Below are 12,434 nucleotides of genomic sequence, written 5' to 3' on the forward strand. Positions count from 1 at the left end.
TCTGTGCATTCATTTCTTGTTTGCTTTGTCCTTCAAAGGTCAAGGATCCAAACTAAGGGCTTCTCATTGTACCCTATATGATGGACTACAGAGGGCTTCTCATTGTAAATGTACTAATCCGCTAACATGTACTAATGACATGACATATGTTTCCTTCATACAGATGTCTCTCGATATATAAAATGTTACCGCTAACACGTACTAGTGACACGACATAGTTTTTCTTCTTAGAGATGATTCTCGATATCTAAAATGTTACCGCTAACATGTACTAGTGACACGACATAGGTTTTCCTCTTACAGATGGCTCTCGATATCTAAAATGTTACCGCTAACATGTACTAATGACACGACATAGTTTTTCTTCTTAGAGATGATTCTCGATATCTAAAATGTAACGGTCAACATGTAGTGATGTCACGAGTTAGGTTATCTTAACAGATGACTCTCGATATATAAACTGTAACGGTCAACATGTAGTGATATCACGAGTTAGGTTATCTTAACAGATGACTCTCGATATCTAAACTGTAACGGTCAACATGTAGTGATGTCACGAGTTAGGTTATCTTAACAGATGACTCTCGATATCTAAACTGTAACGGTCAACATGTAGTGATGTCACGAGTTAGGTTATCTTAATAGATGACTCTCGATATCTAAACTGTAACGGTCAACATGTAGCGATGTCACGAGTTAGGTTATCTTAATAGATGACTCTCGATATCTAAACTGTAACGGTCAACATGTAGTGATGAGACGAATCGTGGTATCTACTTCACAGAAGACTCTCTATAACCAAACTATTTACAAGTGATGACTCAGATTATAAATGGATTAGCGAGTGAATTAATGAATATATTGATTAGAAACAGATATCTAGTTGACGTATGTTATATTAAAAAACAGATATCCAGTTGGTGTATGTTATATTAAAAACAGATATCCAGTTGATATATGTTATATTAAAAAACAGATATCAAGTTGATATATGTTATATCAAAAACAAATATCTAGTTGATGTACAATGTATGTTATAGTAGAAACAGATATCTAGTTGATGTATGTTATATTACAAAACAGATATCCAGTTGATTTATGTTATATTAAAAAACAGATATCCAGTTGATGTATGTTATATTAAAAAACAGATATCTAGTTGATGTATGTTATATTAAAAAACCGATATCCAGTTGGTGTATGTTATATTAAAAAACAGATATCCAGTTGATGTATGTTATATTAAAAAACAGATATCCAGTTGATGTATGTTATATTAAAAAACAGATATCCAGTTGATGTATGTTATATTAAAAAACAGAAAAACAGATATCCAGTTGATGTATGTTATATTAAAAAACAGATATCTAGTTGATGTATGTTATATTAAAAAACAGAAAAACAGATATCTAGTTGATGTATGTTATATTAAAAAACAGAAAAACAGATATCCAGTTGACGTATGTTATATTAAAAAACAGATATCTAGTTGACGTATGTTATATTAAAAAAAAAACAGATATCCAGTTGACGTATGTTATATTAAAAAACAGATATCCAGTTGACGTATGTTATATTAAAAAAAAAACAGATATCTAGTTGATGTATGTTATATTAAAAAACAGAAAAACAGATATCCAGTTGACGTATGTTATATTAAAAAACAGATATCCAGTTGACGTATGTTATATTAAAAAAAAAACAGATATCCAGTTGATGTATGTTATATTAAAAAACAGATATCTAGTTGATGTATGTTATATTAAAAAACAGAAAAACAGATATATAGTTGATGTATGTTATATTAAAAAACAGAAAAACAGATATCCAGTTGACGTATGTTATATTAAAAAACAGATATCCAGTTGACGTATGTTATATTAAAAAAAAAACAGATATCTAGTTGATGTATGTTATATTAAAAAACAGAAAAACAGATATCCAGTTGATGTATGTTATATTAAAAAACAGATATCCAGTTGATGTATGTTATATTAAAAACAGATATCCAGTTGATGTATGTTATATTAAAAAACAGAAAAACAGATATCTAGTTGATGTATGTTATATTAAAAACAGATATCCAGTTGATGTATGTTATATTAAAAAACAGAAAAACAGATATCCAGTTGATGTATGTTATATCAAAAAACAGATATCCAGTTGATGTATGTTATATTAAAAAACAGAAAAACAGATATCTAGTTGATGTATGTTATATTAAAAAACAGAAAAACAGATATCCAGTTGATGTATGTTATATCAAAAAACAGATATCCAGTTGATGTATGTTATATTAAAAAACAGAAAAACAGATATCTAGTTGATGTATGTTATATTAAAAACAGATATCCAGTTGATGTATGTTATATCAAAAAACAGATATCCAGTTGATGTATGTTATATTAAAAAACAGAAAAACAGATATCTAGTTGATGTATGTTATATTAAAAACAGATATCCAGTTGATGTATGTTATATCAAAAAACAGATATCTAGTTGATGTATGTTATATTAAAAAACAGAAAAACAGATATCCAGTTGATGTATGTTATATCAAAAAACAGATATCCAGTTGATGTATGTTATATTAAAAAACAGAAAAACAGATATCTAGTTGATGTATGTTATATTAAAAACAGATATCCAGTTGATGTATGTTATATTAAAAACAGATATCCAGTTGATGTATGTTATATCAAAAAACAGATATCTAGTTGATGTATGTTATATTAAAAAACAGAAAAACAGATATCCAGTTGACGTATGTTATATTAAAAAACAGAAAAACAGATATCCAGTTGATGTATGTTATATTAAAAAAAACAGAAAAACAGATATCAAGTTGGTGTATGTTATATTAAAAAACAGAAAAACAGATATCAAGTTGGTGTATGTTATATTAAAAAACAGAAAAACAGATATCCAGTTGATGTATGTTATATTAAAAAACAGAAAAACAGATATCCAGTTGATGTATGTTATATTAAAAAACAGATATCAAGTTGATGTATGTTATATTAAAAAACAGATATCAAGTTGATGTATGTTATATTAAAAAACAGATATCAAGTTGGTGTATGTTATATTAAAAAACAGATATCCAGTTGGTGTATGTTATATTAAAAAACAGATATCAAGTTGATATATGTTATATTAAAAACAGATATCTAGTTGATATATGTTATATCAAAAACAAATATCTAGTTGATGTACAATGTATGTTATAGTAGAAACAGATATCTAGTTGATGTATGTTATATTACAAAACAGATATCCAGTTGATTTATGTTATATTAGAAACAGATGACCAGTTGATATATGTAATAATAAAGGATGATCTTATTTTCAGCACCGTCATCATGCGGGCTGTCGGATGTCGATCTAATATTTGTGGTGGATTCATCAACAAGTGTCGGGGAGGAAAATTTTGGCAAAACTCTCAACTTCCTCAAATCGTTCGTAAAAGACGCCGACATAGATAGTGGAAGCGTAAGAGTTGGTGTGTTATTATACAGTAGCGAGGTAAACGTACAGTTCCATCTCAACAGCTACACGACCAAGGCTGACGTCAACAACGCTATAGACAACATTGAATATCAGTATGGAAGCACAAACACAGCAGATGGTATCAAAGTCATGCGGACTGAAATGTTTACGTATGGAAACGGAGATAGGTCAGACGTTAAAAACGTCGTCGTTATCATTACCGACGGTGTATCCAACATCAACTCCCAGAGAACGGTTCCGGAGGCCGTCCTGGCCAGGGATGAGGGGATTCATGTTTACGTTGTGGGTATAGGACTGGTGGACACTAGGGAATTAGAAGGCATGGCTTCTGAACCTACGGAAGATAACGTATTTAATGTCCAAAGTTTTGAAGATCTCGAAGGTCTTGATGAGCAAATATTTTCCTCCATCTGCCCAGGTATTTATAAGTGCATGTTTCATGATTTTTGTTTCCAGTCGTGGATTTATGTCATCATATTTAAATTGCATTGCATATTTCAATGTCCTAAATTATATATGTCTGTATATGTTCGTTTTTATAATATAGACGATGTCGTTCAAAATATAATAAATCCACGTTTTTCAACTGATGGTTAATTGAAAATGTTATACATACTAATCTTGGAATGCCTATACGTCAGTATGCGGTTCTATACAAATGTAACACTATACTTGTGGATTGTTGTGTTCAGTGTTTGGAATGGATACATATACACTGGTAATTCACTTGTTATGGACATCTGTAAATCACTTTAATACACGGAATGAATCAATTATGTATTTGACAAGATTTACTTAACATGAACGATTACGTGTTTAACATTTGGACATGACGTCACTGGTGAATTGTGTATGTTACGTTATCCGTTAGGTGTCTATATTCTACTTACCAATGCATTATCGAAATGTTCAGATAATTGTTCTTTATTTGTCACCTATCTGTAAATGTCTGTTTTGTATAAACGTGTTGTTTTATGTGCCGCTAGTGTCAACACGTATACGTCCTACCTCCACTACAACAACAACAACAACAACAACCACGGAGCCGAAAACAACCACCAGCAGACCGGCCCAAACTACCACCACCGTGGTAGTAACAGGTAACGGTCGGGAGGACAGACCGCACGTGCAGTGCAGCCATGTTTGATGTTTACTGTGTATATGTGTACAGGTGTTAAGTGTGGTTTCCATTACAACAGGAATGTTTATATCCCCACAACCTGACGTACATGTATCCCTCTGTTGATTCCTTTCTCACATGTCTATTTTCAATTCTATACAGCAATGATATCGTTTTCCTACAGGATGACTTGTCCACTGTGTTGTAATAACACGTCCATTATTAATTGACATGTATATATGCGTTGCTCATTTCACACGTCTTTCTATGCTGACCTATGTTGTAATCAAATGTATACCTAAGCGTTATATTTCATGTTGCTTTCTGATATATTTGATGTGTTTACCTGTTGACGTTATATTGATTACTCCTTGTTTAGAAAACATATCTAATACATGTAATCATATGTCATACTGTTGCAGTATAATGTAATTCAATTTAACTGCATCTATATATACTATTATAACCTGCAACCTTTTCATTTCAGACACGTGTGTTCTATTATCTACCATGCATTCCTTTGTTAGTTTCCATTGAATGCCCAAAAATGATGTTTGTTGATTCGGTTAGATAACACATAATATGCACGATTGATGTCAATAATGAGGTACATATGTACTTGTATGTTGTATATGTATTGTTTACATCTTAAATTGTTGCTTACCCCACAAAGTGATTCCAACAATACGTGCTTCCTCTTCCCGTACCGAACATCAAATCATGTAACGGCTTTTTGTGAACTTACGCGGTTTTTTTTGTAATGACGTTTTCGCGGTTTTTTAAACGAATCGCTCTTTGAATTCGAATTAACTTTTTAATACAGTGAAGAAACTAGTAAGGTTCAACGTGATAGATTCAGAGTCTGGTCAGCAGGGCATTGTATATAACATTATCATATATTTATTCCAGGCTATTATGATAGTACAGACTTAAAACATGTCGTACTTCATTACTCAAGGAATTCAAAAAATGTCGTCTAATGGCAGTTTCAATTTCAGAAGTGTCAATTGTATTTCAGTTGCACGTCGTTTTAAAGATATATTGAGTATCATCTCATCGGGATGATGTTTTGTGTTTTTCTGCTGGAAATGACTTGTATTTATTGTACACATTTTAAAGAGGAATTTGGTATATTCACTTTGATTAATGTTCAGTGTTTGTCCAATTTTGTCAATTATGTTGTGTCAAATATTTTGTATGTTTGTTCTACACTGAGATCGATGTGCCGTTTAGCTAATTGAAATAATAACTTACCCATCAATCATTGTTAATCATCATCTCACATCAACTTGTCCGTCTCTCTATGTCAAATGTCTGCTTTACAACAACGTTAATACCAATTATGTGTGTAAATATGACTGAATCACCCCTTTTGTACCTAACACACCTCAACCGCTGTAGATAAAATGCACCTATAACACTTAACCAAATGTACTCATAATTATATATTTTATATATATTACCATTTCAATCATAAAGTCAATTTACAATACATATCTATTGACGCCTAAAAAACTGAAGTAATGACTTTGTAATTTAAAGATTGTAAAATATTTCAGATAATTTATACTTTCTATACTACTTCTTAATCTAAAATTATATAAAGATAAAGATAACTTCTGATTTCGTATTGACATTTTGTTGTTTTGTTATACTGATACAATAACATCAGTTCTCTTTATCGCACCAGAAACGCCCAAACCCTCTCCTTCTCCTACGACCAGTAAGTGTGACGTCATATATATGTAATATTAACTAGCTATACAAAACTGATTCTTACAGTTTCAACTCCATACAAATAATGTATATATAATGGAATGGACTTGAACGTTGCCTTTTAGAGTCAAAAAGTAATGATAAATTATGTATTGAAAAGTTCTGCAACAAATTATATAAGCTATTGTGGAATACACTTTTCGGTTCAATGTAATTTATTGCCTTTTTCAATAGATTAATTTTATATTTTATCATATATCAATTGTGTAGGTGGCTGCGGTCTTGCTCGTGTTGACATTGTCTTCGTCATTGACTCATCGACAAGCGTGGGTCAGGAGAATTTCCAGAAACAGATCAACTTCGTCAAACAACTGCTGTCTAACTCAGATGTTGACTCTGGTGCCGTTCGAGCTGGCGCTCTAATCTACAGCACGGGTGTCGAGGTACAATTCCAACTGAATGACTACGACAACAAAGCCGACATGTTTGAAGCGATCGATAATATAATGTACGTCTACGGCAGCACGAATACCGCCGACGGTCTCCGGACGATGCGACAGGAAATGTTCACCACTGTGAATGGAGATCGGCCTGACGTCATGAATATTGCTATCGTCATCACTGACGGAGTCTCGAACATCAACTCTCGCCGAACCATACCGGAAGCCGAGTCAGCACATGGGGATGGAATCTTTGTGTACACTGTTGGGATAGGCTTGACAGATACAACAGAGCTTGATGCTATAGCGACTCCTCCAGCATCTAGCAATAGCTTCGTGGTCGACTCCTTTGACGAACTCGAAGGATTCGAACAGAAAGTTTTGAAATCCCTATGTCCAGGTAAGGCTCAATACATTACTAGTCTAAAGGAATATCATAATTAACAACAAGTGTCATTTTGTCTGAATTATGAATTAATTTTCTAAATGATATATATTTGCTAACCACATGATGTGTGTAACATATGGTTGTTATTAATACAACATTTCATGGTTATCATACATAATGTAATCCTCACTGATAGCATGCTCACTATTCCGGGTACGATATATGTTCATGGGTTTTAATACCTGCATGATTGTTTTATTTTAAAAGTTAAAAGGAGACACGGGGAAATGGGCATAATCAGAAATGATTTATTTAGCACCATTTGATAAAATTATTCATTGCAATTACAAGATAGATATAAACAGAAAAGAATGTATCTTTCATCCTTTCACTATGATATGAGCTATGTTGTCTCATAAATTGACTCTTCAGAAAAACACTACATAGCTGCGTGTCTGACCCTGTATACACCCTGTTTGTGATATAGTCGTTGTTTTGTTCGTTTATTGTCCTAATAAGATTTGTGAGTATCCGTGCTGTATCGTACATACATATAACTATTTATCTGTGACTGGTTCCTCCAAATGATCGGAACTTTAAGCAATAATCACCTTTACCATGTTGATTCCAAATCATACAAATTACAGAATAATTACTCGCTTATATTAGATTTTACAAATCACGTTTCAAATAGTTATTAATAAAACCATCATCTCACCATCTAAAAGAACATCACATTTTGAATTAGTCAATTTTTTTTATCCACGTCTGTGTGCCGATTTCTGATTTTCTTGTAAGGCTACGTTATCACGTGCATTTTCAAATGACTCAGAAATTACAAAAAAAAAATTTCGTCTTTAAAAAGAGACATTTGATTTCAATTTTTTATTTTCTGGAAAAGGAGTAAGAAAATGTCATAATTTTCATCAAAATCATGTTTTCTTTGTCATCTGTGTATGTAGGAGTGATCTCATCTTAATGATGGTCGCTGTAATTAATATTTATATACGTTAATGACCAAATAGGATGCATATTTCCATCTTTGAAATATGTTTTATTTCTCTAACTTTTTTTTTTTGTAATTTTCTTATCTTAACTTAACATGTTTATGTTGGTATGGAACAAAACAATTGGAAATATTATATATTATTTCAGCGAGATCCCTATCTCTTTAATGCATTGTTTAGTTCTGTCTTAATATCTTATGGAGTTTAGTAAAAAAATCTTTGATGAATTGTAACCTTAAAAGAACATGGTTATATTGCATCAGACGAAACAGAAGGCCTTTTTTTTTAATCAGATTTTATAAAACAAAATTTAAAAAAAAAAAGTTTATGGTTTAGGCATTTCGTATATTATGAAAAATCGCTTTGGAGGACGTATTGCTAAGACTAGTTTTGTATACAATTGTGACTTAGTCCCTTTTATATATATAACCAAATATTTTCTAGTTGCGTTTTTTTTTTTCTTTTCATAAGAATAATTTTCATAAGTCATGGGATTCATTTGCTTAGAAAGGATATGGGAAAACATTTCAAATATCGTCAACAGTATCATATATTTTTCTTAACAAATGTACCATTTATCGTTTCTGTAGAAGAGCGAACATTACCTACACGGAGGCCAACATCCACAGGTACATGTCTTGCTTTATATATAAAAGTGATACATTATCGCCTTGATATACTCCTCTGTAATTCAATCCAATTCACCTACTGCAAGTTATATGCTTTAGTGTGTGTTGAAACAACAACAGTGAGGCAGCCATAGGTTCCAACATCCGAAACCCTTTAGATTCCTTTTAAATGATTAACTATTCTTCTTTAAAATTCGCTATATATGTGATTTAACTATGAGTTCCAGTTTTTTGTTTTTATCTACTTTTTTGGATATCTTTGTTTTATGTTTAACTGGAAACCATTAACAAAAATAAGTCATCTAGATTGATTTGTGCTCATTGATGTGGTGTTATTGTGAACCCAATGTTTGTATTTATGTCTAACATTAACTTTTTGTCACCTTCATCTGTGTTCGTCCATCACTATGCGCTTCGTATATGCGTTGAATGCGTTCAGCGAAACCAACCACGCCCAAACCAACAACACCGATACCAACCACGCCCATTCCAACCACACCAAAACCAACCACGCCCCGCCCGACTCCTGCACCAACCAGAGCGCCTACTACGACAGGTATTCACAGCACACTGTGGTGACTAAGTGTAGTTATCAGTCACTCAGATAGTGATGACTACGTCACAGGCATTTTTTGTGTACATGTATCTTTCACAAGCATTCACTACTCCATTGTCACGTGATTTCAAACGTCCTCATTTTCGCATGTTTAGATTATTGTTTTCAAATTCCACATCATTAGATATCACAAAAATAGTCATTCTATCAATGTCCATAGAAACGTGTCCACTGAATGAGGACACCATTTTGTAATTTCTTCATTCGATTAAAATGGATCGTTTTGACAATATGCATATAATTCATTAAAACTTTATCCCGGTTGTCTCAGTGAAAAGCGTACATTAAACCCACTACATCATCGCTTTGCCAGCATCTGTTACAATAGATATGAAACATTATGTAATTCGGGACTTCCTTTTAACTGGAAGAGAAATATGGCATCTTGTCTTTGACAAAAAAGGAAATACTTCTGAAATCAGCGGGAAGGAAGCAAAAGAAATGTAATAGGTTTCGTTTGAGATTTCTATATCTAGCTGTGTGTGTAATGTGTGTCTGTATATTCTAATATTGCTTAAGTTTGAGGTCTTTATTTGAATTTCCATTATTACTTTCAGTTTAAAACCGCTGAATGGGAAATGGATGGGAGGATTTTTCGTAGCAGATATATATTCATTCAAATTTTCAAAATCGGAATGATTAATACGTTTAATAATTTAAGAAATTATCATTAACGTGTCATGATGGTAACAGTTTGGTGATGGGATTTCTTGTATTATTATAAATATATAAAGCACAGCTTTACTTTGTAACTATTTAACATATTTATGTATATTCTATGTATTTATGTATATTCTATGTATTTATGTATATTCTATGTTGCACTCACTGTTTTGTGTTCACTTTACATCTACGATACTTGGTGTTTGTCTGTGACGTCATGCACTGTCTGTGACGTCATATGTGTCGTTAAAGAGCGTGGTAGAACAACAGAACGCCCCACATATCCTCCAACTCGTCCACCTAAATATCCAACGTCGACACGAAGGAGCCCAACACGTCGGCCGACGGATCGTTTCACTATCCGTCCAACTGCTCGTCCAACGGATAGTGGTAGAGGTACTCAAACTAGTTTTCACCCACGTTTAAGATTATCAAATCCAATTTATCTATTTAAAACCACCCAATATATAACTACCCGTAGTATAGAAATAGTAGTCCTGCTACTCACAAAGATGATAGTAAAGTCTATTGGCTGTATCCTTTAGATTACTAGCATTCTCCTACGCTTTCGGGGACCTGATGTCTTACATTCATATAACAATGTACCACAAACAATAAAGTTAAAATCTAGCTGTTAGATAACAAGGCTATGTAACTATAAGTTACGATTTCCTGTGATTTTGTTTCAACTTATCTATTGGGTCCTGGTGAGTGTAATATCCATCGCTAATATTAGTTTAAGACAATCTTTCGGACAATTTTCTTTTAATTTGTACACAAATCCTGGTAGAGTGACTGCTATACCTTACTATAGAAATTATAAGATTTCACTACTCCAGTAAAATGTTTCCATAGTAACAGACATAATCCTACATGTATAGTGTCAACGAGTGCAGGGAGGGTGGTCCATTCAACCGTACTGATGTAACACTATCAGTAAAATCAGCTTTCGGAAACTGTTCTGGTGATCGTACGTTATACCATGGAGATAGGCAATTGAATATACCTCAATTACCGCAGCTGTTATTGTGGTTTAAATATGGTTTAGAACGGAGCTCCATGTTCCAAGATTCGTTGATATGTAGTAATTTGATTGATCAGATCTATCTGGAATCAACACCCCCTATGTAATTTCACAGTTGTGAAAGTGATATCCTCAGTAAATATGTATCACGTAACGTCAATCCCGTTTGTCATGATTTAACATCATTTGAGTCCTTAATTTGGTTCTATAGTGATCAGTTATCAGTTATAATTGTTCACGATAAGTTGCAAATTTGTGAAACTAGGTGTATCTGTTCAATGTGTTTATGTCTGCACAGGCAGTTGATGGCTCATTTTTGCGCAAAAGGAAATATATCAATTTGGAATTTATTCAGACCTCATTCAAATCGATCCTGTAAAAATGAGAAAATCAACTGTGTAATAATATATTGTGTGCACGTAATTATATTCTCACTGTATTTGTCTTTTGCACTTAATGTTCTCGTTCTTTTCTCACACCTCACCGTGCTGTGTATTTGTCTCACACGTGCTGTGACGTCATATGTGTCTTTGAAGGAACGCCACGGCCTACAGATCGTCCTAGGTATCCTACTACAACCACCCGTCCTACAAGGCGGCCTACTGTGGAGAACAGAGGTATCCTACTATGTGATATCAAGAATAGTTTCTATTGGTCAACTTCCAACCAATTAGATTGCATAAGTGCAACAATATACCATGTGATACTGCTATACTTTATACGACATAGATACAGTGTTTTCTATGATTATTACAATGTTACACCTGTCGTCGTATATCTAAGCTACCACCTGTCTAGAAATGCTGCTACGATACTCTGTACCAAAACGTCTTTACGGTCATTTGACCAATATGTATTTATAATTCAATCTATCATACTATCAAAACTATATTCTATTTCCTTAATCTCTATATTGGTTATAAGTATGTGAAAGCTTTAGAATAGTATACTTACACTAAGATTTAGGGTCGTCTACCTTGAGGCTGTGACAAAGCTAGCTCTCACCAGAAGGGGGGAGTTTCTTGATTGTCCACTCTGTGGTTCTAATGAACGATAGGCATTCACGAATCACATCCGGAGGTATATCGTCTCATACGTTAGTGGTAATGAATTAGTGACAGTGGTAATGAATTAGGGACAGCGGTAATGAATTAGGGACAGTGGTAATGAATTAGTGACAGAAGTAATCAATTAGGGACGGTGGTAATAAATTAGGGACAGTGGTAATGAATTAGGGATAGTGGTAATGAATTAGGGACAGTGGTAATGAATTAGGGATAGTGGTAATGAATTAGGGACAGTGGTAATGAATTAGTGACAG

General features: G+C 33.0%; 1 protein-coding gene across 2 annotated transcripts in view; it reads left to right on the top strand.

The window, feature by feature from the left end:
* The window catches only part of LOC117317678, a 167,803-nt gene that overhangs the window by 114,430 nt on the left and 40,939 nt on the right, over positions 1-12,434 (top strand). For both annotated transcript variants that reach the window (XM_033872550.1, XM_033872549.1), the window contains 6 exons: positions 6,321-6,353; positions 6,617-7,186; positions 8,772-8,810; positions 9,250-9,366; positions 10,342-10,485; positions 11,650-11,730. In XM_033872550.1, coding sequence (XP_033728441.1) covers positions 6,321-6,353; positions 6,617-7,186; positions 8,772-8,810; positions 9,250-9,366; positions 10,342-10,485; positions 11,650-11,730 — 984 coding nt within the window. The remainder of the gene's footprint in view (positions 1-6,320; positions 6,354-6,616; positions 7,187-8,771; positions 8,811-9,249; positions 9,367-10,341; positions 10,486-11,649; positions 11,731-12,434) is intronic.

Source organism: Pecten maximus, chromosome 19 (genome assembly GCF_902652985.1).
Source record: "Pecten maximus chromosome 19, xPecMax1.1, whole genome shotgun sequence".
In the NCBI taxonomy this organism is placed as follows: Eukaryota; Metazoa; Mollusca; class Bivalvia; order Pectinida; family Pectinidae; genus Pecten; species Pecten maximus.